At 39.8% G+C, this 21824-nt stretch overlaps 1 protein-coding gene across 7 annotated transcripts in view; it reads left to right on the top strand.

Moving 5' to 3' along the window:
* LOC147032810 (neuron navigator 2-like) overlaps positions 1-21824 on the top strand; it is a 254665-nt gene that overhangs the window by 221269 nt on the left and 11572 nt on the right. For all 7 annotated transcript variants that reach the window (XM_085870682.1, XM_085870681.1, XM_085870680.1 and 4 more), the window contains 5 exons: positions 338-573; positions 15119-15273; positions 16331-16402; positions 16521-16717; positions 16912-17030. In XM_085870682.1, coding sequence (XP_085726808.1) covers positions 338-573; positions 15119-15273; positions 16331-16402; positions 16521-16717; positions 16912-17030 — 779 coding nt within the window. The remainder of the gene's footprint in view (positions 1-337; positions 574-15118; positions 15274-16330; positions 16403-16520; positions 16718-16911; positions 17031-21824) is intronic.

The following is a 21824-nucleotide window of genomic DNA, read 5'->3' as shown; positions in this document are numbered from 1 at the left end:
GTTCTAATTCAGTGAAATCATTTCTCGTTTGGCATTGTACTTGTGCAAATGGTAACTCTATCATTCTTTCATGATAAATGCTAGCATAAGATGATAATGTTCTTTATTTTTCAACACGACCATACTCATTGTACCGGCGGCTGCTTTTCTTGTTAAAGCACGTACAACGTTTAGATTTGTTGGGTAATCGTTTTCCTTTGTATTCAAAAAGCCGTTTCTCTTTTGACCCTCATTGTGTTCTATCTACATCGAGCTGTTTTCCCAACTTCATCCTGATTCTTTGTGCCTTTTATCTGTTTTTGTCCTGAAATGCCATATCCTTGGCCATGGACATTAGGCCAATCTGAAAGCAGCCTGGACAGCCTTGTCTTTGAGACGCTCATCCCAAAGGCGATGCTGCAGCGATATGTGTCCCTCCTGACTGAACATCGGCGTATCATCCTTTCTGGCCCAAGTGGCACGGGAAAGACCTACTTGGCAAACCGGCTTGCCGAGTACATTGTAAGGCGGTCTGGACGTGAAGTCTCTGACGGAATCATTGCCACTTTCAACGTTGACCACAAGTCTAGCAAGGTATCAACCCCATAACCGTCATAATAATTCTTCCTTTATTTCACATCAGGTCACAGTTTTGCTCCATGACAATACACTATATTATATTTAACAATGTTCTAATAGTCGTTCAGTTTTTTGAAATTGTTAATTTTTATACGAACATTACAATCATTATTTTATTTAAATTTAATTATATACCTGAACACTGTGTGGGGTAAGGTGTTCGATGAACTGTCCAGGTTTATTTTTAATCTGGGTTAATTTGCCGTAAGAGCAAAACAATCGTGTAAAAATGTCTTCTAGATCTGTTCTTCATTATTAAGGAGACAGGGAGCCACATATAGAAAACATAACCTGCGGCCACCTTCGGTGATGGAGGTTTCAAACTTTTATTGATGAGTGAGGTGAAAAGCCAATTTTATTTTTAGTACTTGGAGTCATAATAACTTGGACCAAGGGCAGGCGGAAACGGCGTTTTGAATGTAGTCACGATAACCCCCGCCATATAAATTTTCATAATGAGGGGAAATGGAGTCGTTGAAACAAAAATAACATAAGGAAATGAACGAGTAAGAACATCCTGGATGATAAAGGTTTCAATTAGGGACACAATTGCTGTAAAAGCAGAAGCCACCTAGATGGAGAGATCGGTGAGACTACAGTTAAACTTTTAATATCAGAGCACAACAGTCGCCAGAATAACAACGATGGGCATGGAGAGTTAGATGCAAGTGTGCTGGGGTTGGGGTTGGGGAGAGGTATGCATAATGACCAGTAAACTGTGAAATGGGGACACAAGCCCAGGATTGTGGATGCAGTACACATGATAAAGTTAATTTGAACATTGCGGTGAGGTCACATTAAGTAATTCCAAATAGAAGTCTAATAACATTCCCTTTTAAAATATTCAGAGTCAAAAACATGACTGCTATTACAATGACATCAAATAACTCACTCACTGTGGGGAAAAAGAGGTGTTAGTAAAATAGAACAAGAAAGAACATCTGTTCCTAGTTTTGCTGGGGCAGAAATATTCCTCCACTTACTCCCGTCAGTGAAACGATGGCTTGTATTTTGTATTTGCTAGTAAATAAATATTACGGGTAGGGGGGGGGGGGAGGTCCGGACCTTTTCGACACTTCTTCAGTCCGGATGACATCCGATGCTCAAAACCAAAATCAGATTTCGCTGATGTACTTTAATTAGTCCATGAGAGTAGATCGTGGAAAATCGTAACATATAATGCATGAAATCGCACCAATCTCCTAATTCGAAAACGATAGTACTTACAAAAGCGATGTACGCAGCGATTCGTAGCGATGATGAACAGGCATTCGATATGAGTGAGGAAAGTTAAAAAAAATAAAATTTGTTGTTTAGAAATCGTTGCTGCCTGTTCAAAGTCAAAACATGGTTGAGCAGGCCAAAAAACATGGCAGCTTCAGACCCCAGCGAGGTTACCCAGGAAATGCTTTCAGACCCCAGAGAGTGAGTTGGCTGAAGATCATCTGATGAAGGATGTAATTAAATAAATCCGTGAATTATCTTCAAAAGGGGTGTTTTAATTAACACAAACACCCAATTTCCTGTCACGCACTATCATGGAGTTTTCTTTGTGTGCATGCAAAGTTGCAGGCTGCGAGGTTTTATGGTTTTCGAATTATGGAGGAGACACACACACACCACAAACACACACTTTGACATTTATTTTATATCGCAAGATGTCGTGATTTCAAAAGTCACAATCAAGGATGTAGAAATGTGGGTAATAATCGTGAATTGAAAATCACTTTCACGTATATTAAGGTTAAATGACAATATAGGAATTGAAAGATAGCTTAAATGCACATACATACACTCGCCTCTTCCCTTTCTAGCCTGGGTTCGAATCCAGACCCAGCTATATACTCTCATCGTGGTGCTTCACATGCATGGTGATTCATCATTGTGTGTGCCGACCCTCGGATGTACGTTAAACCTGCATCTCATCTGCCAGCATTCATTGGTGAACGTTAAAGACCCATGGTGTCCTTCCCGAAGAGTAGGCGAGCTATTGCTGGCAATCTGGTGAAATGACAAATTCCTGCTCTCACCTACAAGCGGCACTGCATCGGTAGCATTACCCCATAACTGATGCTATTACTGATGCTATTCAGCAGCTACGTGCTGCCTCCGAATGATCATGATGATAATCTAACGAATTTACCTAAATTGTTCCAGCTTTCGAATTGACATTATCCTTTCAGCCTTCTGTTTTTTAAAATCTATTTATGAATATATATTTTTTTAATTTATGCACTTCTGGGCATTGTCACTTTCAGCAAAATTACTCTTCCAACGAAAAAACGATTTTGGCTCTGGCATCCATTTGAACAAGACCTCAGTATTTTCACATTATCATTTGGCGAAAAAAAAATTTTGTCAAGTATGTTGTCTGTCTGTCGGTTTGTCTGTTTGTCCCACAATTTTGGCCACAGTTTTCAAGCAATCATTCAGAATTTGTTTGTTCATGTACTTGACTGGCCAAGGACAGCGATGCTTAATTTTGGTGAAGATCCGAATCCTGATCCGGATCTAAGAATTTTTAAAGTGATTCTTTACTATTGGGTCATTCCGTGCCAACTCACCTAAGGGTCCCCAGGTCACCTCCTCAGATTTTGCTGGAAAAATTCTTAAATGTAGATCTATATGGCTCTACCCACCATGCAAAAGATTAGCTTTCAATTCCTCATAGTTTAAAAAATATCTATCTCTAGAGACCTTTGAAATTTTGCCCTAAAAATGCCAAATGTGAAAAACGCATTTTTTTCCAACTTCAGTGGCTTATAATTTTATAATTGACTCCTTTAGAAAGCTAATATTGCAAATATTTACTAATTGGCATCCAATTTTTTCAATTATGGCATCAGATAGCCTCTGGGATGCATATTTCTCACTCTATAGGAAGCTAAAAATCGCTTTTTGGCCAAAACGAGCTAAAATAAGGTGAAACTATAGGAGCCCTCCTGAAAATGTGGAACAACTTAGAATTTTTTCCTCATAACACAGTGATTATAGGGTCATTATCTATCCATAGATACATTTTGTTGGGATAATACAGTTAGGTGATGAATTATAAAAGTTTTAACATAAGCCCTTGCCTCCGAGGGCTCTAAAATGGACCAATTTGTCCCCTGGTTTGACCATGTGGCTAGGGGTTTAGGATCTTCATTTTTTTTTTCTAAAGATTGCCTCATATAACATGTGTCTACTAACCGAATAATTTTATCTAACGCCCATGGCTTCAGAGTAAAATAAATTTTTATTTACATACACGTTTTTTTATAATTATTCACTTTTTTTCATATTCAGAAGTTTATAAATCTTAAATGGAACTATCCAGGAAAGAGTTAGTGCAGAATTTTATAAACTGGTATACAAAATTTCAGATTGTGGCATCAGAATGTCTCGAGAAAGCACATACTCCTAGTTTTAGTAAGCCAAATATGGCAATTTGGCCCACTTGGTACAAAACAAGGTGAACTTGCAGGGGTGCGCATGAGGCTAAATTATGCTTCTTATTAGACATTCCGGTCAGGTCAGGTATGGGAGCATGTGCCAGAACAGCACGTCGCTGCGTAAACTAATTAGACATTAGTGATAAGGATGTTATTTATTCATAAATACATGCTAATGATTACTTTCGTAAGTGATTGCAAATTATAAATTAGAACAAATTTGATTAGTTGAGTAGCAGCTTTTTTATTTACAGATATACAGAGACAATGAATATTAGTAATTTTTAAGTAATTCCTGATCTCCATGAAATCAATTCTTGTGATTTCTTCTCCAAAGCAGCAACTTGTTTTAACCCAACCTTCCTTGTATAATAGGTCTTGTGACACTCCTGGTCTAATTTGGTTCCAACAGTGCATCTACTTGTCAAACTTGTGCCACTGGGCCCAGGTTTTTCTGCATCCATTTCCTTTGTTTCCTCCTCTCCTTTGTTCTCCAAACAGACAAACAGACAGACAGGTTGACTGTGCTGCCCCTCGTGTTGTGACAGACCATTACTCCATCTAGTGGTGTATGTCATAACTAATGACTTCAAATAGAGAACCGTAGGACATGTTTTTTTAAATTAAAACCCAAGCATATGTTTGGATTATCATAACAAGAATTTATTTTTGAATAAAAAATGTACTTATAATTATTAATTTATAAGAAGAATAATCTAAGTTGTTACATAACCTCAGTTAATGCCCCCTGCATATTCACCTTTTTTGGTCAAAGTGGCATTTTCAACTTCCTACAGATAGAAACATATGCATTTATCAGGCATTCTGATAACAGATCCTTAAATTTCATATGCCAGTTTATAAATATCTGCAGTATCACTTTGCTGGAGTGTTCAGTTTCAGATTTATAAGCTCATGAATATGAAAAAAGTGAATAATTATAAAAAAACGTGCATGTAAATAAAAAATTATTTTAACATGAAGCCATGGGCGTTGGATAAAATTATGCGGTCAGTAGACACATCTTATATGAGGCAATCTTTGGAAAAAAAAATGAAGATCCTAAACCCCTAGCCACATGGTCAAACCAGGGGACAAAATTGGTCCATTTTAGAGCCCTCGGAGGCAAGGGCTTATTTAAAAACTTTTATAATTCATCACCTAACTGTATTATCCCCAAAAAATGTATCTCTGGATAGATAATGACCCTATAATCACTGTGTTATGAGGAAAAAATTCTAAGTTCCATATTTTCAGGAGGGCTCCTATAGTTTCACCTTATTTTAGCTCGTTTTGGCCCAAAAGTCATTTTTAGCTTCCTATTGAGTGAGAAATATGCATCCCAGAGGCTATCTGATGCCATAATTGAAAAATTTGGATGCCAATTAGAAAAAATTTGCAATATTAGCTTTCTCAAGGAGTCCATTATAAAATTATAAGCCCCTGAAGTTGAAGAAAAAATGCGTTTTCACATTTGGCATTTTTAGGGCAAAATTTCAAAGGTCTCTGGAGATAGATATTTTTTAAACTATGAGGAATTGAAAGCTAATCTTTTGCATGGTGGGTAGAGCCATATAGATCTACATTTAAGAATAATTTTTCCAGCAAAATCTGAGGACGTGACCTGGAGAGGTTTTTGAAATTTAGGTGAGTTGGCACGGAATGACCCTATTGAGAGATAGGACCAAAAACGATATATAGCACGATATCTCAAAAGGTTATGGATGAATTCACACGAAACTTGGTGGACAGGTTGGGAATGCTACTCGGAACAATTGCTTCAATTCTGGTGAAGATCCGAATACAGATCTGGATACGAGAATCATTTAATTTTTAACTGATTCTTCACCATTCAGAGATGGGGCTAAAAATGATACTGCATGATATTTCAAAAAGTTGTGGACAGATTCAGATGAAACTTGATGGACATTTTGGATGTGTGATAAGGACTAATTAATTCGATTTTGGTCAAGATCCAAATCCGGATCCGGATCTGAGAATTTTTCAAGTGATTCTTCACCAATGAGAGATTGGGCCTAAACGATATGTAGCACAGTATCTCAAAAGGTTGTTGATGGATTCCAGAGAAACTCTGTGGACAGGATGAGTGTGTGACAAGAACGAATTGATTCAACCTTGGTGAAGATTCAAATGTGGATCCGGATATGAGAAGTTTTTGAGTGATTCTTCACCATTGAGAGATGGGGCCAAAACTATGTATAGCACGATATCTCGAAAAGTTGTTGTCAAGTTATGACAAAACTAGGTGGAGGAGTTGGTTAGGTGACAAGAACAAGCTGATTCGATTTTGGTTAAGGTCCAGATTCAGATCTGACCTATCATCAGTGGGATACAAAAATGTAAACGCTTCAGCCTGGCGGAGGTATGTGCTCTACCGAGTGCCTTTCCATTTCACCAAGTGTCACTGAGTAATTTTTCATAACTTGCAAAATCGAAGATTTTTCAAGTTTATTGGTCAGTTGATTTTGTTATGCTGTCTGTCTGTCGGTCTGTCTGTCTGTCTTTTTATCACCTACAGGTCACAATTCAAAAACGATCGTCATGAAACTTTACCAAGCTGTAAAGGTAGTCTCAACTGAGAAGCCTATTGATTTTTAGGTCAAAGGTCATCCTGAGGTCAAATTTCTAAAATCACCAATTTTCATTCGATTGACTTGAAATTTGAATAAGATTTGCATATTTCATTACTGGATTGGGAAACCAACTATTTTGAGGTCAAAAGCTCAAAGGTCAACTCAAGGTCAAACTTCTAAAATCATCAATTTTGAACTGAAAAATCAATTTTCATCCGATTCACTTGGGCTTTGATTAAGATTGTGAATTTTAATCTTGAAGAAATGGACAATTTGATGTATCCATGGCAACCTTTGGAGAGGGGGGGATGGAATTTGCAAGTATTGTGCTCTGCACGACGTCTTCTTGTTAATTTGTCTGTCAGGTGCTCCCAAGACTGGGTCATGGATGCTTTCTTAACTGTGAATTAACTTTGGAAAGGTCACCATTCCATTATGAGGTGTTGACAACACAGCTTCAAATCAAAGCAGAATTTGATATGGTATTTAAACTTGCGTTCATATTTCATATTTGGTCAAAGGTACCAGCACACAATGGCCTTCTTTTTCAAAACTTATACCATGCTATCTTTACATCCAGAAGCAAATGTTAGCAAATGGGACAGTCAGCTTAATTCCCCTTCCAAAAGAAGGCAAACTTACTGATGCAGCTCCCTGCCTGCAATATACCAGGAGGATATTGCGTGATACAGTATTTTGGAAGCACCTGACAGACAGTTCGGCCATGAATCTAACTCAACAGCATGCACACACATCCTGAGCTATTCTGTCAGTGGATTAGGATATTCCATAAACTTATAACAACATGCTGCTGCGACTACTACGACTACTACTACTACTACTACTACTACTACTACTACTACTACTACTACTACAACTGCTATGACTACTACTCAACATCTTAGATTTGAGGGATCTCTGGATCGCTCCCAAGAGATCAGTTGGCTATCTTCGTGTCATGGGCCTGTTCAAGCAGAAATGACCAGGGCTCATGTACCACTACTACTATGACTACAACTACTTCGACGACTACTTTGCCTCCTGCTGATATGACTATGACTACTTTTATTGAGCCCAATTGTTCCCACCTTCTTGTGTGGTCAGCAGGGGAAAGTGTTTTTTGTTTTTTTTTGTGCCCAAGTCTTTCACTAACTGGCTTGTTCGACCTGACTCTCAACTGAAAGTGGCAGGAATTTGGAACTTAGCCAGGATACCGGAGTTATCTCATCACAAATAACGCAGTAGGATATTTAATGTCCACTAACGGCCAGTGTCGTCAGCCATATCGTTAAGCTTAACACCCATCTGATGGATGGCAGTGAACACAGTTATGTACCACTGTTTATATGAAACACCTGGATGACAGTTTATACCTGGATCCATCGAGGCAGCTCAAAGGTTAGTGTGCATACCTCCAGTCTATCCTGCCAGCCCTCTTTCCATAAACTCATTAGGTACAAACACATTTTGAAGTGAGAGGTTGTTGACTTAACAGGTTACTAAAGGATTGGTAGAGAGCTCATAAAAGGATAGCTGGAGAACTCATGAGAGGATCGGTAGACAACTCATAAAAGTGTTAATAAGATAACTTATTTGTTCATATACATGATTCCTAAAGAAAAGCCATGTTGATCGTTGCATCTTTCCTTGATGAAATCAATTACAGTCTTGAATACTTCCTTCGGCAAGATCAAACCTTTTCTTTCCTCTTCTGATTATCAGAGGTTCTTTTTTTTTTCCTTTTGGCCTTCCTTATTTTCACCTCAAAAGTTGAAATCCTACTGCACATTTTTTCCAGCATTTTTGGAAATTATTTGTATTTCTAATTGCATAACCTTTCAAAGGCTAACCGTATTAAAAAAAAAAAAAAACTCATATTTCAGCATTCACCAGCTGTTATGGTGGAGTGTGAGCTTGAATTTGATTTCTGTAATTTATAGTTTTGAAGGATGTTGCGAAAAAATACACAAAGTAATGGAGCTTCTGCGAGTCATGCGGAGTATGAAACCATGGAGCTTCCTTTCACTGGTCTTGTATTTCCAAGGCCAGAGTTTTTGAACCTTGCAGAAAATACCGTGGAAGAGAAAATAGTTCAATTGAGGCGAATGCAGATAAACTTCACGCACGCAGTCATTTTTCTTTCTTAAATGCATGATCGTCATTAGTGAATGATTTACGCAACGCATTTGTCAACTTGCTTCCAACTCGGTCTACATGGTGATTAATTTGTGTTGCGATAGGGGGAAAAAAACGTTAAATTCCTGTTGATCTACAGGAATTGGTACATCATTTATTATCTGGAATATTTTAACCATATGTTGAATTTTCCTGAGAGTTTTCCCCGTTGGGTTGGTGCTATCGTTCTGAAGGCACTTTAGAATATTGTCGCTCAAAATGAGTATCCAATAATTAATTGGTCAACTTTGTGTTTGAAGCCTGCATGATCAAGTGGTTTCATTACAGGCAAGTTGCCCTGCTGTCATGTGCTTGTTGGTCATCCAATTGCACAATTGTGTGTGGTGTGTACATATATATATATACCGGGCGTAGTGGCGTACACCTGTAATCCGGCTACTCGGAGGCTTGGGTTGGAGGATCGCTTGAGGACGGGAGCTCTGCACTGGGCCGCGCTATGAGAGGGTGTAGGGCAGCCCGGAATCATGGCGAAACCCAATCCTTATCCCTGTGTCGTCAGAGGCGACCAGGGTTGCATCAGGAAGGGCATCCGGAGTAAAACCTATGCCAAATCAGTCTGTGGATCATAACGGATGATCCGCTGTGACGACCCCAAACGGGAGCAGCCGAAAGACGAACAACATATATATATATATATATATATATATATATATATATATATATATATATATATATATATATATATATATATATATATATATATATATATATATATATATATATATATATTCGAAATTAATAAATGTCAATGTGTGTGTGTCAGTGTGTCTCCTCCATAACTCCAAAATTATAAAACCTATCAGCCTGAAAGTTTGCTTACAGACGAAGAAAACTTCAAGGAAGTGTAAGAGTGAAAGTTGGATGTTTGGGTAAATTAAAACCCCTTTTGAAGATAATTTTAACGGCCTTATTTAATTATATCCTTCATCAGGTGATCCTGGGACACCTTGCTGTCTGGGGTCTCAAGGCATTTCCTGGGTAACCTCACTGGGGTCTGCAGCCGCCATGTTTTTTTGGCCTGCACAACCATGCATCGACTTGGAACAGGCTGCAACGATTTCTAGATGATAAAGATTTTTTTTTTCTTTTCACTTTTCTCACTCATATTATCGAATGCCTGTTCCTCATCGCAACAAATCGTTGTATACATTACTTTTGTAAGTCCTATAGTTTTCAAATTATGAGCTTGGAGTGATTTCATGCAATATATAATATGATTTTCCACGATCTACTCTCACGGACTAATTAAAGTATATCATCGAAATATTATTTTGGTTTTGAGGATCGGATATCGTCCGGACCAAATAAGTGTTGAAATCTGTTGTGAAATCTGATAATTTTATAGAAATAACGAGTGTTATAACTCAGCTGAAAAACCTATTTAGTTTAAGCAAGCAAAGCTATCTATGTTCCCTCCTCCTCCTCCATAAATGCACAAGAAGAAAATGTGAAATTTCCAAATCATTAACCCTACCTTTTTCTACACTGAACAAAAAATTTAGGAACCTGCCAAAATTAACCAACTCAACCTGAGTGAGTGGTCCGTGCTTCGTCACCCTGAGTGAGTGGTTCCTTCTCAATCACCCTGAGTGAGTTGTGAAATAACAACTGATTTCCAAGCCACTTGCCCTATGACGTGTTTGCTGAATTACCGAGCCAAATTTTTTTGCCACCAGTCACATGCAGCCGTTTATAAAGATAAATACTTGTGAACATATCCATGACATGACTATATAAATGCAATATTGTTTTTTGTTGAAAGCAGCTCATGGTTTTTGGGTTGTTGCCAACATCATACAAGTGTGTGTGTGTGTGTGTGTGTGTGTGTGTGTGTGTGTGTGTGTGTGTGTGTGTGTGTGTGTGTGTGTGTGTGTGTGTGTGTGTGTGTGTGTGTGTGTGTGTGTGTGTGTGTGTGTGTGTGTGTGTGTGTGTGTGTTGTTCATAAAGCTTCTCTCTCTCTCTCTCTCTCTCTCTCTCGACACTGTTTATCTCTGGACATTTCCGGGCAGGGTTTGTCTCCAGACGTGTCGGAGTGGTGTTTATGTCCAGATGGGAGTTTTCCTCCGGACGTGTCCGGGCGGTGTTTGTCTCTGGACACAACTGGGCAGTGTTTGTCTCTGGACGCGTCTGGACAGTGTTTATATCTGGACACGTCTGGGCAGTGTTTGTCTCTGGACGCGTCTGGGCAGTGTTTGACTCTGGATGCATCTGGACGGTAATTATCATTCCACTGCACGTTTGCCTTCCCTTCCTCCCACCTCACACTCTCTTCCCTTACCCCACCCCTCGTGGATCACCCACCCCTCCTTGCTCCCCCCTCCTTTCTGCACACTCTCTCCCCCACCCCTCTGTCCCTCAACACTCCTCTTTTTCTCCCTCCCTCCTTTGTATTCCTGTCAGCAAAGCGATGGGTAGTGTTTGCTCGTTATCTAATAAATGTCTTTGTGTGTCAGTGTGTCAGTGTGTCTCCTCTATAACTCTAAAACCATGAAAGCTGGCAGCCTAAAACTTTGTGCCCACGTAGAAAACTCTCAGGAAGTGCATGTCTTAAAATTGGGTGTTTGGGTTAATTAAAACACCCCTTTTAAAGATTATAATTAATAGCCATATTTAATTAAATCCTTTATCAGGCGGTCCTCGGCCACGTCGCTTTTTGGGGTATTTAGGCGTATCCTTGGTAACTTCACTGGGGTCTGAAACTGCTATGTTTTTTGGCCAGCTCAACCATGTCCTGACTTGGAACAGGCCACAACAATTTCTTCATGGTAAAGTTTTTTTTCACTTTCCTCACGAATATTATCAAATGAATGTTCATCAGAACTATGAATAGCTGCATACATCGCTTTTGTAAGTGCATTAGTATTCAAATTAGATGCTTGGAGCGATTTCATGCATTATATAATACAATTTTCCACGATCTGCACTCACGGACTAATTAAAGCATATCATCGAATTATTATTTTGGTTTTGAGGATCGGATATCGTCCAGACTAAAGAAGTGTCGAAATCTGGAATGAAATCTGATAATTTAAAGAAATGTTCTCTGCGATGTTCCCTTCTTCTCTATACAAACACAAGAAAATGTGAAATTTCCAAAGCATTATACAGTAGACTAGGTGTAAGTCGTCACCATCGGGACCGAGAAAAAAGTGACAACTTAGAAATGTGACGACTTACGCGTATGCGAACATTCATGATGACTGTGGGGTGAAGGATGAAGTCATGCGTGGCCTGGACACGTATGTGTGAGAGCCGGCTATTGTACCAAAAGGAAAACACAATCCTCAGGGCATAGGTAGGGGTTCATTGGTGAGTTGGAAAGTGATCAAGCAAAGATGGAATTAATGAATCAGTTTATCAAAAGTAAAGATAATGAACAACTGTAAGACAACAACTTCACCTGCTTATCACCATGATGGGATTGACCAACGAACCCCAGAGACTTTTCTGGCAGCATCTGCCAGAAAAGCCCAGTCTCATCGGCATTGTACATGTCCCGAGGCTGATACCTTTCCAAGATGTCTTTCAATTTGCCATCCTTCCAGTCGTGCACCACTGCCGAATCCACGCTGCCTGATTCGCCGCACTTCTTGACCTTGCCGATTCCCCACCTCACTTTACGTGCCTTCAGCAGCAACATTTCACCGTCCAACCGAATATTTGGCCAAAACCAGATGATGAGCGCGTCATCGACATCTTCAAAGGACACACATTTCACGCATTTCACACTTACCACCGGCCTCGCGATCTTCTCTACTTGTCCAAACATCTTGCCCTTATTCTTCAAGATATCGTTCAATGTCTGCCGTTTTGATGTCCAACTTCTCAGCTATGGCTGTTTTCTTCATCAGTGGGTTTGCCTCGCAAAACTGGATAATGTCGTATTTTTATTGGTAGGTTTTAGTTGTAAGCTTACACTTAGTCGCCATTGTCCTGCCTGCAGTGCGATCAACGTGTGTACGCAGTTATAAATAGCCTATCACTGGCGGTGCAAACCAATGAGCGAGCATCACGATTCCATGAAATCGGGATTCTCACGAGGCAGCAGTTCCGTGTGACGAGTTAGGAGTGGTAATTTACTTGAGTTTCCATTACGTGGGAACGGACAACATCTGACGACTTAGACGAAGTGACGACTTAGAGATGACGACTTACAGAGGGATGACCCTTTAGTCATAGGGACTTAACATGAGATAAATTCGGGACTTTTTGACGCTGCCGACTTAGGCGAAGTGACGAGTTACACACTGCCGACTTACGCCTAGTCTACTGTATTTATCTTTTTCTACTGTTTGGAGAATTATATGAAGTGAAAAAATAATTTCGGAATGTGCCAAAATTAACTAGCTTCATTGAGCTACATGATTTAATGCAGTCACTGCGAGATCTCACACCCTGTCCCCCAGAGGGACTTCTTATCAATCGTGTCTGCCAGATCTGTGTCTACATTTTTGGAGGTTTCGCAAGGTGCTGTACACAGCAAATCTGGTGAAAAACGTACAATAAAAAAGAAGTTATGACGTTTGCGTGGACCGCGAACGATGTACCTCATGACGCGTGCACAGACGAGCAGGCAACGTGGCAGATGATCTGCAATGTTTATTTCATGGGCAATTAAATTTTGCGATGTCTCCAGTGTTCTACATTATGCAGCAATTCTTTTGTGGATAAAGTCATTATTTGAACAAATTCATTTTATTTCTTTAACTGCTGCATGTGCAGTGAAGACCGGCTTTAAAGTTAAAGGGATCCTTTTATTTATGGAGTCACAGCCTGGCCAGACATTGCTTATCAACTATTTAATTGGAGTGCTTGCTTAAGTGCTAAACCCACTTGCTGATCACCCTATAGTCGATAGCGGTACCGCGCGATGTCATTCTGAGCAAATCGTTCACTCACTGTGGACGCTTTTGCCACGCCACATCATTCAAAGCGAGTGATTCATTCTCTGTCATCCTAAGCGAGTGGTTCATGCTCTGTAATTTTTATATATATTGACCATTTCTCATGTTAGAAGAAATGCAAATCTTGAGATATGATTACTGACTTTGAGTGCAATGGCTGGCATGTACATTAGTTCCCTCCTGAAGTTGCAGCAAAGGGTTCTGCAACACATAATTTAGCAGATTCTGGATTGGCTTGGAATATATTAAACAGAAAAGGAAAGACCATAATTGACACTATAATCAGATCAACACTATGGGCCAGCGACACTGTCTGGTCATGTTGGAGTATTAAGGTATTACATGAGGTTGAATTACTATCACGGCCAAGAATATGCTCCAATAGAAGGGTGATGGTTGATGTCATAGAAAACTGGTTTCCTTACCAGAGTCTGTTCCAAACTCCAAATACACCTCAGAGCACAAATCTAATTGTATGACTATAATCTAGAGATCTGCAAAATAACCTTATTGGAGTTACCTTTATATATTACTGGCTCATCTTTATATATTTCATGAGTGCTCGTCTTTATGGAGATGGAATAAAGGATCTGAAAATGACTGCGCTGGTGTTATCACCAATGAACATGTAGCACAAGGCTGCTAGGTGGCATCATTGGCAGATAGGGCAAAGCTTTGCTGCTGATGCAGTGCCCCTGCTAGTCATGGCAGAAATTTGTAATTTGCCCTTAGTGCCAGCGATAGCTTGCCTAATATTTGCGATTGAAACCATGGGATCTTTAGTGCCCACCAATTCATGTTAGCAGACGGGATGCTGGTTTAACGTCCATCTGAGAAACAGTACACACGTTGATGAATCACCACCGTGCCTGTGAAACACCGAGATAACAGTTTATAGCTGGCTCGATATATGAACCCAGGCTACAGCTCAGAGGTGAGAGTATGTAACTCAAGACTATCTTTCTGGAATGCTAATCCTTATAGAGATGTCCAAATTATAAATCCCCATTGCTGAGACGAATGTGCAGAATATTGAAAAAAAAAAATTGCAATTTTTAAAAATCTTTTAAGTCGATTTCTCAGTTTGACGTTTCATATGATTCCCAATGTATTTGAGTCCATAACTCGAGAACTGCAGATGGTATCTTCATGTACTGCATCTTTAGCAATGGAGATATCTCCAAAATCATGAATCTGACATTCGTGTTGAGTTGGAAGGTTTTAATGCCAAGGAATCAAGGTTGTCACTGATTTTGGTGTGTGTGTGTGTGTGTGTGTGTGTGTGTGTGTGTGTGTGTGTGTGTGTGTGTGTGTGTGTGTGTGTGTGTGTGTGTGTGTGTGTGTGTGTGTGTGTGTGTGCACGCGTGACCAGGAACTGCGCCAGTATTTGCTGAACTTGGCTGACCAGTGCAGCAATGAAAGTAATGCTGCAGACCTTCCCCTTGTCATCATTCTGGATAACCTGCACCACATCGGTTCTCTTGGCGAGATTTTTAACGGTTTCCTAAGCTGCAAGTTCCAAAAATGGTGAGAACCTTTTCTTGAGCCTCCACCCCACCCCTTTTTCCTTTTTACAGGCACAGCCAAAAATGGATAGCAAATGCCTGTCCAATTTTGGTGATATGGAACAGAGCCAGACACACGTCTGGCGGCTTGGTGGTCATATGCTATTAACGGATCACTAATTTGCCTCACAACTGCATCTTGCAATTTATTCCTGCTCATAGCATGCTATCATAAGTTTATTCAAGATGTCTACCAACCAGCAGAATATGCAGATGTAGATCATGGGTGGAGGAGGGGGAGGGGGTCAAAACATCCCTTTGAAAAATACAGCCATTGAGATGATCCCACGACATGCATACACAGCATGTGATGTTGTCGTGTTTATGTCTGTACCCTGTTTGCAGGCTTCTGCAGGATCCTCTTCCTATTAACATGAATGTGCCTGATTATCTACCATTCGTATTCAATATTTTATGTTTCAACGTGATTCAAATCAGTGGCAGCCGACATGGACAGTTGTATAAATATAAAAAATGATGTGTTTTTGGATGGATAAAACATTGTGGAGTTCTTAATTACCTCCGTGACCGAGGGTCGATGGAAGTTGTTTTCACCACTGTTTGTCTGTCTCTGTCTGTTTGTTCGTCTGTCTGTCTATGAACAGAATATCTTAAAAAGTTGTGGATGGATCGAAATTCGGTGAATATGTTGCGTGTGTGACAAAGACGAATTGATTATATTTTGTTGAACATCTGAATCCGTATCCAGATACAAGAATTTTAAAATTTTTATCAGTAATTCTTCACCTTTGAGAAATGGGTCCAAAAACGATGCTGTGCATAGCATGATATTTCCGAGTTGTTGATGGATTCTGTCAAAACTTGGTGGATGAGTTGGTTAAATGACAAGAATAAGTCGATTCGATTTTGGTTCGGGTCAGCAGATCCGGCCTATCAGTCGGATACAAATCGTAGTGTTCAGCCTGGCGGAGGCATGTGCTCGACTTTGTACCGTTCTCGTTGTTGCTGTTTTGTGGAACGTGATATTTTTTAAAATTCTGCTAATCTTGCCTTTCCAGCTCGTATATCATTGGGACGATGAATCAGGCTGTGGCATCCACACCAAATTTGCAGCTTCATCACAACTTCCGGTACAGAGAGTGCATGATCGTTTTTACAGTTTTAATCGACCCCCAGTAATGGATTGTTCTTCCGAAATTCGAAGTGTTTTTCATGACGCATAATCTTCTCTAACATATCCTCCTGTAGGTGGGTTCTTTGTGCAAACCATGTGGAGCCTGTCAATGGCTTCCTTGGTCGATACCTGCGGCGCAAGCTTGTCGAGATGGAGATTGAGACTGGAACACGAAACAATGATCTCAATCGCATCATCGACTGGATGCCCAAAGCTTGGAACCATCTCAATCACTTCCTGGAAGCGCACAGTTCCTCTGATGTGACCATTGGTAAGATTCCTTGGCCTCACTGTGTTACTGTCAAGAGGTGGAGTGAGATGACTCGTTTAACGTGACTAAACTCTTAGGTTTTTGTGTTTTATTTTAGTCTGGTGAGTACATTCTAGTTTCCAGCTTAATGTCTTTGGTCTAAACGTTTGCCCTTCCTTTAATCCAGCCTTCTATGCATCGTGCCCCTTATACAGGCCCACGGCTCTTCTTGTCATGTCCCATGGATGTTGATGGCTCTCGTGTGTGGTTCACGGACTTGTGGAACTACTCGATCATTCCGTATCTCCTGGAAGCTGTCCGAGAAGGGCTGCAGGTTAGCATTAGCAAGCCTGGGATTGGTGACTTAACACCACACTAATGGGTTAAACTCAACGAATTTACATCATATATTACCCTCGCCAGAGAATAGGGTATTGTATTTGGGTCCACTTGTCTGTTTGTCTGTCTGTCTGTTTGTCTGCACAGAATTTTAGTGTTTTTCTCTGCAACTGCTTGTCTGATTGAGAGGAAATTTTCACCATGGGAGTGACTACCCATGTAGAATGTTGTAATGATAATTGTGGCATCATGGGTCACGTGTTGTGGCAGCAATGTTGAAAAAATGGAAAAATATTTGGACCTCTGTATCTCTGAAACTGCACCAAAGAAAAATTGAAATGTGGCACATGGCAAGTCGTGCTGATGGGGAATAAGTGTGATTTTTTTTATGACGTCATAGGTGCCTTCGTTATGACGTCATCATTGCATATGTAGAACGCTACATCCAATCAATATGAAAATTTTTGAGGATCATCTGGGGATAAAGAGGTCCACAGAAAAAAAAAAATTGATGAAATCATCAGTCATGTGCCTTGGCAGTCATGTTGTTTTTTTAACCTTTAAAAATCTCCTCTGAAATGGCCGAACAGATTGAGCTGAATCTTTGCATGTATGACCACCAATCCATGAGGAACAAAACGTTCACACGTATTATGTCATAGGTCACATGGTTTGGCAGCCAAATTGAATTTACCTTAAAACCTCTAAAAAATCTCTTCTCCAGATCGGCTGCTGGACAGATCAAGGGGAAACTTCATAAAAATGTTCCACAAACCTTGGGATTACCAGGGTATTCACGAATAATTGATAAGTTACATGGTCTGGCAGCCATATTGGATTGAGTGAAAATGTTTGGAAAAAAAAAATTTTGAACCACTTCATCAATCTACATCAAAATCAAAATTATGATCTAGTTGTGATAGGGAATATATATGTTGTAAATTTCAACCTGGTCATACACATGCCAGATTTTTATAATTTTTTTTAATGCCTGGCAGCCAGATTTATTTAATTTTTTGAACCTGGGTAACACTCCAGTGCACAAACACCACACAAAATATACCACACAAAACTACCCAAACAACACACCAAACAATGCCTGGAAAGGGTCTGCAATCTCTGATTACTCTTTTTCTTGTTTGCAAATGTTTTCCAAAGTTTTCATTTTGATTGTTCCAAGGAAGTTCATGTAATATACAAAGCATTGCCTCAAATTTTAATTTGTTTGCATTTGCTCCAAGAGAATGAGGATACAATAGTCTGCCATTGGAGTTTCAAAAGGGAACCGGATTAATTATATTTACCTCCGCCACCAAAGATGAAGGAGGTTATCTTTTCACCCCTTTCTGTGTTTTTGTTTGTTTGTTTGCATGTTTGTTACTTGCAAAATCGAAGATTTTTCAAGTATATTGGTTAGTCAATTTTGTTATTCTGTCTGGTTGTCTGTCGGTCTGTCTATTGGGTCGCCGAAATAGGTGACCCTTATTGTCAGTAATTCTGTCTGTTTGTTCGTTTGTCATCAGCATAATTGGTAGTAAACGTGGGCGGATTTTGACCAAACTCGCGTGGGTAGGTACATCTTATGACCTAGTGCTTTGAAAATTGTGATGGTTGCTCGGGACGCTTTGGTTCCCTAGCAACAACCGAAAAACCTTCAAGATCTGTACCGTTCATGCGAAATCAATTCCGAAAGCCATTATCCCAAGTAGGATTTTGAAATTTGGTACTAATGATCTACAGGTGATGCTCTATCAAATATATTCCGGTTTTTGTGATATATGGAATACTTTACCCGCAGCGCCCCTTTCAATTACGGTATGCGCGAAAATTGAAGGCCCCCTCGCGACCAGGTGAGTGCATCAATGCAAATGAAACTTTGCAGGTTCATGGTACACAATGAGTACTACAACTTTGCCTCAGGACATATTGACCGATTTCACTTAGGTCAGGGGTCAAAGGTCAATGAGTGCAAAAATCGATAATATGCGAGAGCTGGAGGGACCTTCGCGCCAAATGCTACTCCTCCTAGGGTTATGGTCGGATGGTCATGAAAATTCACACTAATCGTCTGGACTACATTGTGCACAAACGATCAAGCCGGATTTTCGATTTCTATCTTTGTTCACCCACAGCACCCCCTCAAACTTTGGGGATTTCTGATATCAAACCGCATTTTCGGTACTTTTCATTCAAATTGATACCGAGTAGTTATCAGGAGATGGAACTCGATGAGATTTGGTATGCATAATCTTAAGGTGATTCTCTATCTGCTATATGACATCCATTTTTTTCTATATCTTATAGTTTCCAAATGGTAACCCTCTCAACTCGGGTGTCCGAGGGCCATTGAGCATTCCCGCTGAAAATTCAAAGTACACTAGCTCCAAGATGGTTAAACCGAATTGAATGAATCTTTTCATGCTTATAGACCGTAATGAGTACTACAACTTTGCTCATTTGCATAATGACCTATCTCGAGTAGGTCAGGGGTCAAAGGTCAATAAGTGCATTTTTCGGGCGAAATTACCATTCAAGGCACCCTTGCTCCTACACGGATTAACCGATACGAATGAAAGTTCATAGGTATGTAGTACTCAATGAGTACTACAACTTTGCTTCAGGACATATTGACCTATCTCGGCTAGGTCAGGGGTTAAAGGTCAATGAGTGCATTTTTCGGGCAAAATGACCATTCAAATCCCCCTTGCTCCTACACGGGTTAACCGATATGAATGAAAGGTCATAGGTAAAGAGTGCTCAATGGGTACTACAACTTTGCTTCAGGAAATATTGACCTATCTCGGCTAAGTCAGGGGGTCAAAGGTCAATGAGTGCATTGTTCGGGCAAAATGACCATTCAAAGCCCCCTTGCTCATACATCGGTTAACCGATTCGATTGCAATTTCGTAAGTACTTGGTACTAGATTAACTCAGATCAGGGGTCAAAGGTCATCGGATGTTCGGCGACCCATGGTCGCCTACCGGCTTGTCTGTCTGTTTGTCGCCTATGGGTCACAATTTTAAACCGATCTTCAGGAAACTTCACTACATGGTAGAGTTTGTCATAATTAAGAAGCCTATTGTTTTTGTGGTCAAAAAGCCAAAAGGTCAACATAGGCCAAAGGTCAACAACTAAGGTGGTATTTCTAAAATCCTCAATTTTCATCCAATTGACTTGAAATTTGAAGAGTATTTATATTTCAGGTCACGGACTTCAACTGGACAATTATTTTTGAGATCAACATGGACCAAAAAGTCAACATAGGCCCAAGGTTAACAACTAAGATGGTACTTCTAAAATCCTCAATTTTCATTTAATTGACTTGAAATTTGAAGAGGATTTATATTTCTGGTCAATGAGTTCAACCAGCCAATTATTTTTGAGGTCAACAATGGCCGAATTTCTAAAATTGTCAATTTTCATGAGATTCACTTGACATTTGAAGAGAAGGTGCATATTTGGTCATTGAATTCAACCACCAATTATTTTTTTAGGTCAAATTTGTTTTTTGGATTTTGCAAGTATCGTGCTCTGCTCGATGTCCTCTTCTTCTTTGTTTGTTACTTACGAAATCTTTAGATTTCGTAAGTATATTGATGACTTCCGTCCTCTGTTTGTGTGTTTGTGTGTTTGTTTGTAGGCACGATAACTCGAGAACAGAAGAAGCTACCAATGTCAAATTACACCACCTGATTCAGAAGGGTGATGGCTCATGCTGATTAGATTTTGGTCAAAATCGGTCAAAGGTCAAGGTCACAGTGAGGTCAAACATCCCAAAAAAAGTTATAACTCGAGAACGGAAGAAGCTACCAATGTCAAATTACACCACGTGATTCAGGAGCGTGATGGTTAGCGCTGATTAGATTTTGGTCAAAATCGGTCAAAGGTCAAGGTCACAGTGAGGTCAAACACTCGATTTTTGATGGTTTGGTACAGAATCATCGTAGAAACTTCTGGTTTGCATCGCTACCTTCTCTAGAGACAGCTTTTATTCGACAAGGTCACAGGTCAAGTTGACGATTTTGTAAGTACCAGTCTATGACTGCTTGTTTGTCTGTTTGTCTGGTACAGAATATCTCAAAAAGTTGCCGATGGATTCGGATGAAATTTTGTAGATAGGTTGGGTGTTTGACAACGACAAACTGATTAGATTTTGGTGAAGATCCGGATCTGAAAACTAGAATTTTTAAGTGATTCTTCACCATTGAGAGAAAAGGACAAAAACTATACATAGCACCATATATCAAAAAGTTGAGGACAGATTCGGATGAAATTTTGTGGACATTTTGGGTGTGTGACCACGACGAATCGATACGATTTTGATCAAGATCCGAATCCAAATCCGACTGCTAGAATTTTAAAGTGATTCCTCACCATTGCGAGAGAGGGCTCAAAAATGAGAGATAGCACGATATCTCAAAAATGTATTGGGCCTGATATGTTCTTGTGGATCAGGCATTATGGGGTGGAGGTATGTGTTCTACCAAGTGCCCTTCTAGTTTTGCTCTGTGTTTTTTGGTTTTTTTAATTACAAATCTCTTTTCTTATTTTCTTGTCCCATGTTACCTCTATGTTAGCTGAGTTACCTTTTTACGATTTTATGAGTTGATTCTATTTCTCGCTACCCGATCCTATATCTTGCTATATCTGCACATCAGTGCACTAATCTTAATGTGTTTTGACCTCCATGCTGTGTGAAGCAGAACACAGTGTGGCACAAGTAATATGGGTCAAATGATCTTTACCCCTCAATATTTCATTGCGTGTGGTTATTTGTGAAAAAACTAT

This window comes from Eptatretus burgeri, chromosome 2 (assembly GCF_056783735.1).
Source record: "Eptatretus burgeri isolate ZD-2024b chromosome 2, Ebu_testis_v1, whole genome shotgun sequence".
Classification (NCBI taxonomy): Eukaryota; Metazoa; Chordata; class Myxini; order Myxiniformes; family Myxinidae; genus Eptatretus; species Eptatretus burgeri.
This window is presented reverse-complemented; position numbering and strand designations above follow the sequence as displayed.